General features: G+C 35.1%; 1 protein-coding gene across 4 annotated transcripts in view; it reads left to right on the top strand.

Moving 5' to 3' along the window:
* The window catches only part of SNX13 (sorting nexin 13), a 67,741-nt gene that overhangs the window by 41,864 nt on the left and 8,661 nt on the right, over positions 1 to 17,216 (top strand). For 2 of the 4 annotated variants that reach the window (XM_058831769.1, XM_058831772.1), the window contains 9 exons: positions 763 to 956; positions 2,010 to 2,114; positions 3,699 to 3,831; positions 4,568 to 4,605; positions 8,867 to 8,936; positions 11,474 to 11,646; positions 14,042 to 14,149; positions 14,880 to 14,990; positions 16,283 to 16,444. In XM_058831769.1, coding sequence (XP_058687752.1) covers positions 763 to 956; positions 2,010 to 2,114; positions 3,699 to 3,831; positions 4,568 to 4,605; positions 8,867 to 8,936; positions 11,474 to 11,646; positions 14,042 to 14,149; positions 14,880 to 14,990; positions 16,283 to 16,444 — 1,094 coding nt within the window. The remainder of the gene's footprint in view (positions 1 to 762; positions 957 to 2,009; positions 2,115 to 3,698; positions 3,832 to 4,567; positions 4,606 to 8,866; positions 8,937 to 11,473; positions 11,647 to 14,041; positions 14,150 to 14,879; positions 14,991 to 16,282; positions 16,445 to 17,216) is intronic. The other 2 variants (XM_058831770.1, XM_058831771.1) reach the window with 2 other exon arrangements.

The following is a 17,216-nucleotide window of genomic DNA, read 5'->3' as shown; positions in this document are numbered from 1 at the left end:
CTGGAAAGGGTCTGGAGCACAAGTCTTACGTGGAGTGGCCCAGGGAACTGGGGTTGCTTATGCTGGAGAAAAGGGTGCTCGGGGGGACCTTATCACGCTCTACACTGCCTGAAAGGAGGCTGTAGTGAGGTGAAGGCTGCTTTCTTCTCCTAGGCAGCTAGCAACAGGTTGAGAGGAGATTGCCTCAAGGTATGCCAGATGAGGTTTAGATTGGGTATTAGGAAATATTTCTTCACCAAAAGGGTGAAGCATTGGCTTGACAGGCTGCCCAGGGAAGTGATTGGGTTGCCTTCCCTGGTGGTATTTAAAAGACATGTAGATGTGGTGCTTAGGAGCATGGTTTACTGGTGGGCTTGGATGTATTAGATTGGCAGTCTTGAACATCTTTTCCAGTCTAAGTGATCCTATGATTCAATGAACCTGAAATTCAGTTTGAACTTCATCTCCATTTGTATCATGCTGTACAGGCCTGTTATATTCACACGGTAACAGTGGATTCACTTTTTACATGTGCATTTGAGGATTCAGTGCTTAGTTCCTAGACTTTGCTGTCTTTTTGACTGATTATCACCAACATGTAGATATGTATACATATATACACATATATATCACAAATATGTATATGTATTTTTGTAATTGACATTATGTGGCAAGTTTTCCAGATGCATAACCAGATCCTCGTGTTCCATATGTAGTCAGCATCATAGAGAATTCCAAGATTCACAACAGTAACTAAGGTCATGTGGTGTCTGTTTTCCGTAGATTACATGCAGCAAACTGGTGGCCAAGCACATTTGTTTTTCTGGATGACAGTGGAAGGATACAGGGTTACAGCACAGCAACAGCTAGAGGTACTTCAAAGCCGGCAGAAAGATGGAAAACATCAGACTAATCAGACCAAGGGTCTATTAAGAGCAGCTGCATTTGGAGTTTATGAGCAATATTTATCAGAAAAGGTAGGAATAATTTAATTCTGCAGTTTGGTGTTTATTCTTTGTACTGATACTTCTTTGAATAGTTATGGCTAAATTAATATGACATGGTTATTATGTAGCACAAGTTGCTCACATGTTGACATCTAAACTATTGCTTGTGTATCTTATCTCTCTCATCTCAAGCAGTAAGGAAGTCTTCCTTTTTGTGTTCCCCCTCATTTAAAAAGGCTTATATTGCCACTGACTGCCCTGTCAGAGCACTGAATGTGTTCTTCAGAAGCTGACTTTCTAGAGTTAACAAACTAGAGACAATGTGAAGACAGAATAAAAAAGTGTCACTCTGCTTATGGTCTACTTGCTGTCCTTGTCCTTCCTTTTATTCTGCCCTTCACCCTTGCCTGCCCCCTTAAGAAGTGTTATTAAAAAAATGGAACTAAGTATTTGTTTAAACTTGGATTAAGATTGAGTTATCAGATGAAATAGCTTCCTGTGCCTCTCTACCACTGTCTGTGTAAATTGCTCAAGTATCACCATTGGGTATCTTTCAATAGACAGTAAAGATTCCTTGGTGGAAGAAACTGCTCATCAACTTGCATTGACAAAGCATCTTTGTTCTGAATTTGTGCATAAAAATCTTCTCTCACTCAGAAATGGGCAGTTGACAAACTGTTGACCTTTCCTCAGATGTCTCAGGACTTCATCCTATTACTTTTTTATTGAACTTGTTCTTGATTTCTGAATCTTAATATTTTTCATAAATAAATAAAAACTCTTTATAAGTCTGAATAAATCTGATTTAGGTACTGCTTCAAAATGTATGTATAAATTGTTTTTGAGGCAGTTTCTATTGTTTAATAGTGAAAAATCAAAGTTTTAATACAAACTCTGAACTGAATTTAGTTTTGTGGGTGGGTGGATCTGACTCCTGTTGTATATTCTAGACAGTTACAGAGATACTTGTGAAGAAAAAATTTAGTTTACTTAGAGAGCTGCAGCATTGCATTGGATTTTATTTGTTAAAGTAGAACTTTCTTGTTTTTATGCTGCGAAAGTTGATTTAGATCTCTATGACAGGCATCTCCAAGAGTTAATATTGATGACAACTTAGTAGCAAAACTTGCAGAAACACTGAACCATGAGGATCCGACACCCGAAATCTTTGATGACATTCAGAGAAAGGTATACTCTATTTGTCCCTTATTTCATAAGAACTGTTAATGCTATAGAGTATAAAATATAGTTGCAGACACTAAAAAAGAAGGAAGTCAAATATCTAAACCCTAAAACCAGTACTACCATTTGCCTGTTCTGTGAAAATCACACTCTAAAATTGTCAACTTTTGCTTTGCCATTTGTTAGCTTATGGTTTTAAAAGCAGTAGACAGGAGTAGGTGTCCTTCCTGTATTAATCTAAATATGAAACACAGTTTAGAATGATCATGTTTTCATTTCTGTTAATGCACTGATTTAAGAAAAATGTCATGAGTAGACCAAGACATACAGTTTTTGTTCAGTTACACTTCTCTTTTTCAGAGAGGTGGAATGTAATGGTCCTATGTGAAGTCCAGTAGCTGTTCCTAAAAATTAGTTTGACTGATCTGTTTCTGCAAACTTGCACAGTGAAGCACACAGAAGCAGCAAGTGCTGAAGAAAAAAACCAGTATATTTATTACCTGCCTATGTAGAGTTTATCACTCAAGTCTAATATATGTATTTAAAAAGGAAAAGTGAATGATTAATATTCTGGCATACATACCCAGTTCTGAAATGTTTTTATATTAGATTGTTACTTTGATGTTCTCATTCATGCTACAAATTAGTGATATGAGCTGTAGAATTTAGAATCACACTGTTGTACTTAGGACTCCCATTTAAGACTAATTAAAGCACGTTGTGAAATTTGGGCCATGCTTGCGAATTCTGCTGAAGAGCATAAATTCCCTTATATTACAAAAGAAATGGACCTCCTTTAACCTGGATGGATTGGGTTTTTTTCTGTTCTTACTAAATAATAGTACTTGAACAGTGATCCATTGAAAAAAAGTAATTAAAATATTCTAGAGTTGACATGAGTATTAAACATTATGAATTAATTCCTGCTATGTATAGATACTAGTTTGTATGTATATATATATATACTGTATAGGCTGAATACCTATGAAGTTATAGTGAATACCTGTGAAGGTAAATTGTATGAGGTGGTGTGGCTAAAATCTTTGTGAGGTATGGCTACATTGTATTGGCTAAACTAGAAATTGTCAGAAAGGTCACATATGATGTCTTCCGTCCCCTTCTTTCCCTCTTTTTACCTGTTGCCCTAAGTGTTTGCAGGTCTACATTTATAGTTTATCCCCAGGGAGGGACTGAGATAACCCTTTATGAAATGGATAAAGACCAAATAGGTTTATACTGCAATTGCAAGGATTAAGAGCAGAGGACAGAAGCATTTACAGCTATTGTGCTACTTCCCTTTCTAGATATGCACGTCTGACTAGTTAGTTATTTTCTGATAACCTTTCCATTAAGAATAAGTCAGAGACATGTATGCACAGGTGCCACAGCAGTTGAGTTCCTAAAGTTTCTATTATAAAATAAATTGTATGCAGTTCATACTTTCACTGGAAGAATTTGGAAGAGAGGCTCAAAACGTTTTTTGAGGAAAAGTTGTTTTACAAAAATTCAAGTAGAATTTATGAAAACTGCTTGGATTATTTAACAAATGCAATAAGTATTCCTGAAGTTGGCATTTTTGTTTCAATAAAGGTGTATGAGTTGATGCTGCGAGATGAGAGATTCTACCCTTCGTTCAAGCAGAATGTGTTGTATGTGCGTATGTTAGCTGAGCTGGATATGCTGAAGGATCCCAGTTTCAGAGGATCAGATGATGGTGAAGGAGGTGAGCTCTGTACCTCTAAGGGGTATTTCCTGGGACCATTCTTTTCTCTGCTTTAAAATGAAAATTAAAAAATTATCCTCACTGTTTTTAGGAAATTAAATACTCCTGTGGTGTTTCTGATATTTAAATTAATTTTCCTCCTTGTGCTTTTGCATGTAAATTGTTTTGGGATTCACATAGGGTTTTCATTGTGATAAGTATATTAATCTTATACAAATTCTTGTCAGGTCTTGGTAACTAGTTTGTCGCTAAAATAGATATGTGACTCTTCCATTCTACGTTTTTCTTGAGAACATTTAAAACTCTTCAGTATGCTGGGTTCTTTTAATATATGACTCTATACTCCTCTCTGGAAATAGAAATTGAAAGCACATAGGAGATGTGGCTTTTTAAAACAAATAAAGTCATCATTCTTGTTAACTGAAGTACAAATCCAATGGAAATTGTTTTTACTGTTAAACTAGCTTCTTAACAAAGCAGTACCATGTGGGGATATAAACTTAAAAAAATGTTATCTGAAGCATTTATTTAGTGTCTTTATAAACTTATATTTCTTTAAGTGTCTTTACTGGAAATTTGAAACACTTCCATGTTGCATGCAGCATTTTGCCCAGTGCCACAGTTCTCCCTCATTTTCCATAATGTTTTGTGGATGCATATTTATTTATATCTTGCCCTACAATGGGGGAGAGTCTTCTAACCTGTTTTTCCCTTTCCTTTTCCTCACTGCTCCCAGAATCTTTTAATGGGTCTCCTACTGGCAGCATAAATCTGGTAAGTGCTTGTTTTTTTTCTAAATTTTTTTTCTTGCCCTCAACCATAGAGAAAGCGTGATATAATAATTTAACGTCAATGTACATTACAGGTTTCACTTCACTGCAGTTGAATTTCTGAAAAAGTTTTTGAATCAAATTGAAACACAGAAGTCATTAATTACTCTGTAAGATAAAACTTCTTTTTTTATTTTCCCAAGTTTAATGAAATTTTACATTGTTTCTCACAGAAACAGTTGATTTATAGAAAGCATACTTTCTCATCCCTATTTGTTTTCCTTAAATAGGTATAAATTTGGAGTTATGTAATAATAGGTGAAAACAAATCCTTTGAAACAGAAATCTCAAAGAATTAAATTCAATTAGACTGCAAAATGAGGAATTTAATTACATTTTTGTTGGTTGGTTATTTTTTTTCATTAGGACTTGATTTGGAGACAATAAAGTATCTGGAGTTTGTTCCATCCATGAGTCTTTATTTTTTTAATCTATCCAATTTCAAGGTCAGGGTTTTTTTTAAGTGATTCTTGACCTGCGTCAGTTTGTCAAAACCTTTTCTTTTTTAAATGAGTGTACCTAAGCCAAAAATGCAGATACAGTTATTTAAAAAGTAAAAATCATTAAAAAGTTTGATTTATATCCCATGTTTCTCCAGACAGTAGCTGAACCACAAGGTATGCAAGATTCAGTTGGGCATACGAGAGTATGTTTCCAAACCTTTTAGCTTCATGAAGGTTTACCTAGAGATTTACAATCTGCATGCAATTTCCTGGGTTATGTGATGCCTGGGCCCTTCTAGTTTGTTCTTGGAAGGTGCTGGTCATGTTTGCATGCAAAGGAATGAGTGTTTTCTAAGGGAATACACGTAGCATTAATGTAAATGTGTTTCAGTTTGGGGGTTTGTTGTTTATGGAGTTCAGTTTTTTGGTTTTTGTGGTTTTTTTTTAATTTAAACTGGAATTTTCTTTCCTATTATTATCTTGTTGTTGACATTTTGAAATGTAAAGAAAAGGGGAAGTGTTTATTTGATACAATTTATGCAAACTCCTGGTAGATGTAGAAGAAAAACTTAATTTAGCCATGTTTTTTTCATATGAGCCTTTTAACTGACTAATCGGTTTAAAAGAACTTTCAAATGTCTTTTAAGTATTCTTTCAAATAATGTTGTGACATACCAGAGTTATGTTTTATGGATGAGGATTTGTCATTGTGGTGGCTTATCTGGCTAGTGGTTATCTGCTGCTTTGTTTCAAGTGACTTTATGAGCTAAGTTAGAAAGTCCTAAAGTCTTTACCAAGCACTTTTGCAGTACAAATAGGTATTTGCATGGGACTCCTCAAAGACTTGATTTTTTTTTTATTGTTACAAGGGTATTTGTAGAATACTACATTGATTACAAAGAGTTAGGAACATTCTAGGAGAAATACACAAGTAAATTTCTCTTTATGGAGAACTAGTTTTACTTTTCTGTAGTCCATATTGTTCAGGGTGTTCAGTGCTTTTACAGGTGTTTGAATACTAGTAGATTAGTTTTTGCTGGCTGAATTCCATGTCAAGAGTAAATTTCTGGACACATAGTTTAGCTCCCTTGTGTTAGTCTATTACATAAGAAAAATAGATGTTGGAAAGGTTACTTCAAAGGTCAGGGAATTTCTGTACTTGCAGCTAATGACAATGTATTAAATAAGATCAGGTTGTGATGTGATATTTTTAGGTTTTTAATTAACTTGTGTTCCTGTGAATATATGTAATGGCAGAGATATTAGCTCATATTAAATGTCTCTCTGTTGTGTTATCTGTTCAGGTTTCAAACTTTTAATTTACTTGTATTAATAGTAGCTGCTCCTTGCCACAGCAGTTGAGTTCCTAAAGTTTCTATTATAAAATAAATTGTCTGCAGTTCATACTTTCACTGGAAGAATTTGGAAGAGGCTCAAAACTTTTTTTGAGGAAAAGTTGCTTTACAAAAATATCTTAATTTCTGCCTTTTGATTTGACACATTAATCTACTATATTAAATCAGCGGGTCACATTTTGGGAGTATAAAATAATTTTAAATATTTACAGACTCTTGCAGATTTCCTCTAAGGGATCCATAATGGGAGCTTTGCATTGAGTAAATAGGAGTTACACAGGTGTTCCAAGACCTTGAAGGGCAGCAAAAGTGGCTGGGTTGAACTTTTGGCAGTCATTAGCATATGTCAGCTTGAACCCCACTCAGTAATCACAAAGAAGTCTGAACTTGAGTGACAGTGAAGGGAAGCAGAAAAAGAAGAAATAATTATGCCTTTAAAATAATAGTACTTTAGTGTCAGTATTTTGTAGCAAACAAAACATTGCAGCAGTTGACACTTAACTTGTCTTCTCTTATAACATCATATCCCTTCCATCTTACTGATAATCAAATCCTAGAGCTTTCACAACATCAAACACCTTATCCAAACTTTCACAAATGTCTTCCGTTAGCCAGTCTCAGGCGGTACTCTGCTCCTAAACTGAACATTGCAGTACAGAGCAGCACGCCTGACAGTGTCATGGCTGTCCAAGGGACTTGCTCAAGAATGGACTAAGTTGGAGTCCCGCGTCCAGCAGTGACTGAAAGCAAGCACAAAGATTAAAGGAACACTCACTTATGGTGATACTTTACCAGAATAACTCCCCAGCATCCAGTAACTTATAGATTCTTGAGGTAAAGATGATGTCTGCTGTCAAAATATTTTTGCATAAATTCATCTGTTCTACTGTTCGACAGACATAAACTTCTGGCACTATAACTTGTAGTGGCAAAACAGATTTCCCCAAAAGGGCTTTTCTTTCTTTTACCTTTTCTCAGTCTGGGACCTTAGTACTGTAAGTCTACAAGCATATTATAAAGATATTCAGGAGACTCCCTACTGCAACATGTGTTATTCGGACACTTTTAAGCTGCCTTTTATTCGGTATCTAGACTTTATAACAGAAATGTTATTTCCCTCACCTTCAGTAGCAGACATTTAGGCAGAGACTGGTTGAGGTGGTTGAAGCAGAAAAGAGCCATTCCTTGTAGAGAACTAGAGGAGGAAAGAATGGAATATTAAGTTGGAAATTGTGGAGTTTAGATAAAGATTCATAGGAAGAAGGGACAAGAGTACAATCTTTGAATAATTCAAGTCCTGCCTATTTTTTGATTGTAATCTGATATATTGTTTTATATTTAAGGAAACAGAGGAGATTTAGAAACTGGATTGATGTAGGTAGAGGTTTTAGTTTGATATGGGCTTGGCATTGCTGACCAGTAAGTCCCATTACAGGTAACTTTTTGTGGTAAGTCACTATTAAACTGGTTTGGTTAAATTATAAAAGATAGCAGATAGCTATATTCATTCTGAATGTGTTTCTTTGGAGAATTTTAGAATTCTGGGGTAAAACATATAAAGGAACTGGTATCCCATTGTCTGTAAATTCTACTTAGGTATCTCCAACTATTTTTTTTTTTTTTTTTTTAACCTGGTAATTTAAGATTAGGATGCATAGTGGCCCATCCTCTATTACTTTCAGTTGCATATGCAAGCCTTTCAACAGTTTCAGAGAGCTTTATTGTGTTAAATCATAGTAATCAAATGTATTTATTTTAACTAAAAACAAAGCTTCTCTAAAACACCCATTAGGGTTCTTTTGATGCCAGTAATTGTTAAATATGGAGACAGAGCATTAATCAGCTGAAGATATACCTGCTCATTTTTTATGACAGAAAATATTCCTGAGAAGAATATTGGCTGGTTTTTTTTTACATAAAGCAGAACTTGCAGTTTCTGCTACATTCATAACATTTGTGTAGTGCTAAAGACATTTGAAAGAAAACAGCTATGAAAGCAAAAGCCAAAAGACCTGTTACATAACATCTGTATCTCCCCAGTTGTTCTGGAGATTTTCTGGTTTGGGTTCTTTTTCCCAATGCTCAGTAAAAGACCATTTTTAGCTGTGTTTCGACTAGAGTTGAGATATCAAATTGAAGTGGCAAATATGTTTGATCAAATGTGAGTTGTCACAAAAGTATGTGTGAAATTGATGGGGGAAATGAAGGGCCCTATACTGTGCAAAAGAAGGGCTTTGGTAGCTGGGTAGTACAAGCACCTGCATTGTTACAGGGCACTAAGCTTTTAGTATAGTGAACTGAAACTTTGAAAATTAAATAGATTAATCAAAACACATCTCAAAAAAAAAGTATTTCTGATATTCTTTTTTTCTCATTTTTTCCTCCTACGTTCTCTCCCCTGCTGCAGTCCTTAGATGACCTTTCAAATGTCCCTTCTGATGAGACAGTTCAGCTCCATGCGTACATCTCAGATACTGGTAAGTGAATCTGTTATGATATCTGCTTACTTTTTTCCCACCATTTTGAGTTTTGCAGTATTACAGACCCTTGAAATCCTAATTGTCTCATTTTTTTGGCCTCACAGAACATTTGAATTCATATTTTCCATTAAATTCTTTTGGAGATCTTTACCGTATTTGTTGTGTAGGTCACAGACAATGTATCTGTACTTAAAAAGTGATTTAATTTTTATTGCTTATTTATTGCTACTTCTGCCTCTGGAGAGTCATTCATTAAACTTACTATTGAGTAGGATTTATTTTAGCAATTATTTAAAGAAATTCTGAAAGCCATTTCTCTTTCTAGTCGCAGAATTACAATTCTTGACTGTTTTATTGTTTTAGTATAATATTTTACCCTTATTCTTTGTGCTTTCTTACTCATTTAGCTTAGTTTAAGGAAGTGGCTTCTGTCCTTATCATGGTGTCATTTTTGGTTATCTTTTAAAAAAACTTTGCCTAGAAAGAAATTATTTTTCTTTATTACATGAGAGTAAATAAAAAAAAAATAATCTCAGCTATTATTTGCAAATACTCTAGTTAAATGAGATTGCATTGGTTAATTAAATTGTGAAGTGGTCTTCAGATACTTTTTTTGGTAGATTTTATTATGCAATATGCTTTTAAATCTGTGCATTTATGTAGTGGACACCTGCTGTCAGCAAGCATTCAGCTATTTTACATTTTAATTAAACCTATTCCAACTCATTGTGAGGGCAATGTGCAGTCCAAGTGTCATGGTAGTCAGTCCTCAGGGAAAGGGGAAAATGAGTTGAAATAATCAAATTCTGCTTTTTTATTAAAATGACATGTGGTACTTTTTTTTCTGAATTAAACATAGAAGTTTTGTCATTCTGACCCAAGAAAAAAAGGAAAACTTAGAACCACATAAATTGTAAATTTTATAATCTTGAGGGCAGCATGTATTGATAACTACCAGTCTGAATACATAATGCTCCAGTTGAAGCAGGAGATCTGTACAGGTTTGTATTGCAAGATTAAACTGCATTTGTGAGCAGGTTCTTTTCCTTACTCGGTCACTATCCTTTACTGTGCGTGAGGGTTATTTACAGACAGGATTATGTCTGTGTTTCAGGATTTACACTGTCTTGGGTTGCAAAATAAGTACTAATTAAGAGGGTATGACATAAGGGGCAGCAGGACAACTTCTTTCTTTTTCTGTCTGAAGTGGTTCTGAAGATGCCACTTAGCAGTGTCCCTGGGATGTGGTCTGGTGGCTGCAGGGCCAAGTGGTCAATGTGAGTGTGGAGGACAGTGCTTGTGCAGCATCTGTGGGGCTGGAAGTTCCTGTCTCCACTCTCTGGCCAGTCTTTTGGCACCATCCTGACTGCCTGCTCATTCGCCTGGGGGCTCAGCACTCAACATTCTTCTTTTAGAGGGTGGAATGGCAAAGACGAGTTGCTCTGTGCCCACTCTTCACCTTTCTAGAGTGTAACTCTTGCATTGGCAGCAGCTGCCACTATCCTACAGGTGCTCCCTGGTTGCTTAGACAAAAGCATTATAATTCAGAGAAATCAAGACTTAAAGTACTACAGAGGATGGAATTGATGATTTCTCAGGAAAATTGTATTTTATTCAGTGTGGGTGCATAGAAAAATTCAGAGACCTTGATTAATAATATTTCCATCTAGCCACTGGAAAACTGTAGGTAGTGGATATTGGGTCAGTACTTAGAAATACAGCATGTTGCCAATTTAAACAGTGTGCAGTGTAAAAAATATTGGTTCTAGGTTATTCTCTAAGTAAAATGAAAGTTTTGAAACAATCTGTACTGGGAAAGTTGTGTGAGGGAAGACTGTCCAGGAAGACTTAAATATTTAACAGAGATCAAAAAGATGTTTGCTTCTATTTCATGTAGCTGTATGTGTTCATTTCATGTATGAATTGACTTTTCCAAACAATGTGTGTGCACACACAGCAAATGCATTATATATATGTACACACGTCTGTATATATAGTTGACTAAAATAGCATGGGGAATGTTTTTTATCTTAGAGGCAATAACAAACTGCTGAGTTAATAACAAACTACTGATGCCAATAACAAAACTGGATGCTTGCAGCTTGCAATCATTCTCTTGTATTTATAGACTTTTTTCATGAGCTGACTTCTGCAATGTGGTTAGACTACTTTGCAGACTGAAATTTCTTCTGGTTTCACAATTCTCTTTCACTTGAATTCTTTAGGTTAAAATATTTTGTTAAAATATCTCTTTGCTATTTAAAAGTTGAAAATTTTTCTGTTTGTTTATGTTTTGCATGTCATTGAAACCTGTCTAACTTTAAAAGCTGCTTAATCTCTATTTCAGTTTTTGTAGTAAGTTTTGGATGGTATCATACCATGTTTAAGTTAAAGGGTAGTTTAGTCTTCTGCTTGCATGCCCATTTTTGTCTTTCAAGTCTGTCATTCCAGACATTTCTTCACTTCACATTTGTGTCCTTTCGTCTTCCTTCTTTTGTTTGTTCCTTTTTTATTTTTGTTTTCAAAACTACTAGTCTATGCTGACTCTGACCCATATGCTGTGGCAGGAGTGTGTAATGACCACGGCAAGACATATGCCCTGTATGCCATTACTGTCCACCGGCGAAACGCAAACAGTGAGGAGATGTGGAAGACATATCGGCGTTACAGTGACTTCCATGACTTTCACATGAGGATCACCGAGCAGGTAACCAATCTCATGAAAATCTTTATAGGTGCACATTTTTACAGCTTAATAACCAGTGACTGTATGATTTCTCTATAAAAAAGAAATGGAACTTAGAAAGTCTCCTCCCTCTTCCCATACGGCTTCATTTTACTTTAAATCTACTTTAAAGTGCTGTTGGTCTCAGAGAGAGTTAGTTATATTTGTCACAGAGATTAAGAAATAAAAGCTGAGGTTGGGAAATAGGTATTTAGGTTTTAAGTGACTGTTAAGAATTGGTGGGGTCCCAAAAGGGAGAACTGGTAGCACTTCACTGTACTACTAGTAATCTGCCTTTTACTGCTATACTTGATTTCTCAGACTCTTAACCCTCCTAAAATGAAGGAAGGAAGAAATATAGAGTTGTAATTCACCAGCTGGTACAAAGTAGAATCTACTGACATGAAAAAATGATGAAAACATGGTGCTTTTAAACCAAGCCTTTGGAGAAGTCAGATTTGACTGCATAACCTTTGAACTAGTCAGAAGTGTCAGTTTATATCCCTTTACTCTGTTATTAAGTGAGAGTCATAGAGAACAAATTCTGTGCAGGTAAGTTAGCATTTTAAAGTAACCACAGTAATAAAAATTGAAAAGGCTTTTATTAAAAAAGCAAACGTGTTGAATATTTGGATTACTTACAAATGAAGTCCGACTTATCTTTGAATTTCTTATGATCTTAGTGTGCTGTCAATAAATTTGAAATACCAATTTTTATACTCCCTCAAATTGATTTTTCAAAATTAATTCAGTGTTTTGAAGAATCCTGGATCTTAGAGTGAATTAACATTCTGCTGCTATGGGGTGATCCTTTAAAATTAACATAACTGTAAATGAGTAGAAATAAATGGCAAAAGCAAAGTTGTTCAAAATATGAAAGCTCAACATTTCTGGTTGCTAAGTCTGATTGAATTTGCAGAGACTAGAAATGTTACCCTAGAGCACTAAGACTGCAAAAAGCAAACAGATTTCTGTGATTCCCTGTGGCATCTCAGATGCTCCCAACAGTTCTGCTTTGTCTTGACAATAAAATAGACATTCTTACTGTCTTGTATGCTTGTATGAGACATTTTTGTTGACATGTTAAGGGTAAAAGTTAGAATCATTGATTTAAAGTTAATTGGAAGGGCAGGGATTGTTTTTCAGAGAAAATAGTTGATCCAAAATGGAATTGAAGTTAGCAGTTCAAAGTATTTGAGGTTTTTTTTTCCTTAGAGCACTGAATAGATTCACACCAGTTCCTTTAGTCAGTCATGTAATGAATACCATTTGAAGTAGATACCTATATTTAAAATCGAGGCTGTTAGTGGCTTACATTGCTTCTGCTTAGATAGGAGAGTCCAAATGAAAACTAGACCATCTTCAGTTCTTCAGTTCAGTTATTTTCCCATATGACCTACTTGCAAGGGAATGGGACTTGTGAAGTTGTAAAGAACTATTCTTTGGTGCTTCCTACAGACCATAAATTATATATGAGCTTTGTGGCCTTCCAAAGTTTAATGATGCAAAAAGAGATCTTGGAGGGACTGAATGGAATTCATATCTCTAAATTTGTAATGTTGTGGTCTTTTATAAAGGAAAAGGATTCAACCTGTTTCCAGATTGTTTCTTAAAGCCTAGAATACTGTATGTTTTTCTCTTTACCACCTTAAGGATATTTACAGGAAGTCTTAATTCTGTATGGGGATAGTCCTGATTCTTCAAGTTTTGTTCTTGTTGTTTTTTTATTTTTTGTGCATTTTATCAAATATATTCAGCCTTATTAAGTCTTAAGGCCTCTTCTTTTCCTTCTGCTTCCCTGGCACTGTCATTCTTTCTGCAAAACTAGATCAGAATACATGTCAACCAGTGCCAATCACTGTCATTATGCAGAGAAAGGGCACAGGTCTCATGACATATAGAGCCTGTTGTGATAACCTATGTGTAAACTGGGTCCTGCCATCTTTCCAGGGAGAAAAGCTTAATTATTTCCTTAATATGCATGATCAGGATAGGATAGGAAAGAGATTTTAGAAAGATTTACATGTTCGCTTGAAAATCTTTACTCTTTATATGGTCTCATAATCCTAGTAACTTCATTCCAAATATTAATGATAAATTTTGAGCCTAAGCCTTTTACACACCCTATTGATTTGTATTTCGAAAGAGAATTTCACAAGAAATTAAATTTTACCCTTGATAGTATCCTGGGAATTCTCACGCATTTTTTCTTGACAGCTCTCACTTTGGCTTCTCTGAGGATTCTGAGTTCCAGGCATGACGCAGAATTATTTTTGTCAGGTGTTAGATGATATACAAGAATAGGTGAATATAATGTCCTTATATGAAGACTTGAAACTCTTGAAAACAGAACAAAAAATCTTCTCTTTTTTCCTAGTTTGAAAACCTTGCAAATATACTAAAACTTCCTGGCAAAAAAACATTTAACAATATGGACAGAGAATTTTTGGAAAAGAGGAAAAAAGATTTAAATGCTTATTTACAGGTAAGCTGTTACTGTTTTATTTTAGCTCTGTGCTTGGAATTATTTTTTCAGAGGTAGCTTGCCTTTGTGTTTTTTTCTTTTTTTTTAAAAAAAAGCTGTGTTGTAGTTGGAGCTAAGTAATATACCATAAAAACTTGATACTATCTCATAAGTTTGCATTTTCTTTGGTGCTTTGGTTTATTCTCAGCCAGTTCTGTCACAGCTTTTCTGAGCTGATGAGGTTCCAGGTATCTTGGTTTTGAGCTTTAGGCCTTTGATCTTCTCCTGCTGACATGTTTGTGGTCACTTTCTCTTGTGCTGCTGCGTAAGGATTTCCGTGGCACCCACTCCAGCAAAGTAGCAAACCACACAGTTCCTCTGTTCAGATAAGGCCTATATCAGCCCAAATGAAAAAATTCAGTTCTCTTTCTTCATAGGGACTTTCTGGTCATTTAGCACTAAAATATATTGACCAAGTCAATGAACATGTTAACAGTAAATAATGAAGATGAGTAAAACACTGTGTAATGACAGTTTGATGATAAAGGTGTATATTTTTCTGTGAGATGCTATAATTACCATAATGGTTAAAATTATGCTAATTACTAAGAAGCCCATTGTTTCTGTCTTGAGATTAGTGTAATGTTGGAATAAAATTTGGGAATGAAAAAATGCATTGCTAGATGTGATGTCTTTGATTGTGTCTTGTTCATTATATATTAAAATAACTTTAACAATTTATTTTACTCAGCTCTTGTTAAATCCTGAAATGATGAAAGCTTCTCCAGCTTTAGCCCATTATGTGTATGACTTCCTGGAGAATAAAGCCTACAGCAAAGGGAAAGGTGATTTTGCACGGAAGGTAAGAATGTTTTTTACAGTCAAGGGAACTTTAGAGCATTCATTCATGCAATGGTTACATTAAACAGACATGTTGAACTGATATTAAAGAGCTATGTAGCTCTTTGAAATCAACTTGCAAGTGAGTTGCTTTTAAAACTTTCAGTGGCAAATTATCTCAGGACATACAGAACCAAATAACCATTTTTATAATAGGTAAATCTCTTTGTAAGACAAGGAAATTAAATTTTGAAATTGGACACAGTGAATTGCACTGAGACTATTACTCTAGAAGTGTGTTTGTTCCAAGTCGCTTTCCGTTAGACATCTGTGGTTTTTTTTTTTTATGGTCTTTCTGATTTCTTTTTTCAGTTCTTTACTCTGTATTTGCTGCTGTTACCGTGCTTTCCACTCTTCAGCTCAAAAACACAATATGTATTTCCCTTCAAAAGCACCTGTTATGTGTTTAGGTGTAACCATCCAGAGTCATTGGTCAAATTCAGAGCTCAGGACATCCTTTTCTTTAAGCTACCAGAACTGTCTTCAGACAAGTGGTTCTTTGTTCAGTTGACCAGTTTGTGTGAGCATCTGCTTTGCAAAAGTAGCCATTTCTAAAGTTTTAGAGACTTAGATATAAAGAGCATCTGCAGCTCTATTGTCACCTTAAATTACTATCCTGCCTATTCTCCTTAAATAATTAACAGTGAAATAGTTAAATATTTATCAAGGTTTATATAATGACTAAGATGTGTTTCCCAGCTTAGAAGATTCTTTATAAGCATAACTTTTCAAAGGGCATCACACTGGTATTTGTGCCTCTGTTCTGACTGAATTTAAAGCATATACTGACAGAAAAATTGTAACAGTTTCTGTCGAGCTACTTTGTCTTTAATTATTCTTGCCATGATACATACTATTCCAGTGCTGTTTAGAAGAGGCATGTTGAAATGATGAAGAGTTGAAAGCAGAATTGAAACATCTGGAAGTAGAAAGCTTGGAAGGGAGAAATGGTATTGAATGGAGAAGAAAAGGAAAATAAATTTAAGCTAAGAAAAGCCAAGAGATTGGAAATGAAAATGACTCAGGAAAACATCTGTTGAAAGATGTAAATAGCTGCAGTAGAGCTGTAACAAATGAGAAATATAAATGGAAATAAAATTAAAACTGTATTTTGCATTCTGTAATGAAGTTAAGTAATTTTAGTTATTCTTTTATATTATTTTTCTCTGGAACAGTGCTATACTTCTCATATTGTATTAATATGCTAGTGTCCTCATAGATTATACAATTCTGGTTAAACATCTTCCCCTTCAGATGGACACGTTTGTAAATCCACTGCGTAATTCTATGAGAAATGTATCAAATGCAGTCAAGTCTATCCCTGACAGCCTGGCAGAGGGAATGACTAAAATGTCAGACAACATGGGTAAAATGTCAGAGAGACTGGGACAAGACATAAAGCAATCATTTTTCAAGGTAAGAAAATACTGGTGGTTGATACATACTAGTAAATTAACAGACGAGTCACTATTGACTCACTTAAACTAATGTTCTATAGAAGAGTCAAGTCATTAAACAGAAGACCAAACATTTTTGTACCTGCACCTTTTTAATAAAGTTCAGCAGGCATTTTATTACAAAAATGGAGGTGTTTGCTATTAAGTAATGTGTTTTAAGATGGCATCTGCAGACTGTTACAGTTCTCCTTCACTTAATTCAGTGAAGTAACTTGAGAACAACATGAGATTCGTGGCTTTTCTTATGTTTTAACCAACAATTCTTAATCAGCTAATTTCCTGTATCTGCTGTTTTTGTTAGGAAAAAAAAAACCCATATATTTTGAAACTCTGGATAAGGAGAAAGCCTCTTTTCTGCTTGTTCCTGGCGGAATTCTGGTTTAATTTTTTTTTTCCCCCTGTATTTCCTACCATCTTCCCTCATCTCTTACATTCATAAAATATAATACTTTAGAGATGGGGAATGATAGCATGACATACAATCTGGGAGTCCTATGAAAATAGTTATGTTCAGAACACGTTCATCTTCCCTTTGTTTCTCTGGTCTTCCTCTTTCTGTGTGTAGCTGTAAGGTCTGTGGTCAGGGGTTGTTCCATTTTGTGCTGCCAAAGCAGTTATATATGGCAGATGTAGAACAGCAACTGAGATGGGTGAATTAGCTCTTAAATCACAAAAGGGAATAATAAAGGGGGGCCTGGGGGGATATATGAGGTCTTTTAATTACTTGCATG

The sequence above is a fragment of the Poecile atricapillus genome, chromosome 2 (assembly GCF_030490865.1).
Source record: "Poecile atricapillus isolate bPoeAtr1 chromosome 2, bPoeAtr1.hap1, whole genome shotgun sequence".
NCBI lineage: Eukaryota > Metazoa > Chordata > Aves > Passeriformes > Paridae > Poecile > Poecile atricapillus.
The sequence above is the reverse complement of the archived record's forward strand: the minus strand, read 5'-3'. Positions and strand labels throughout refer to the sequence as shown.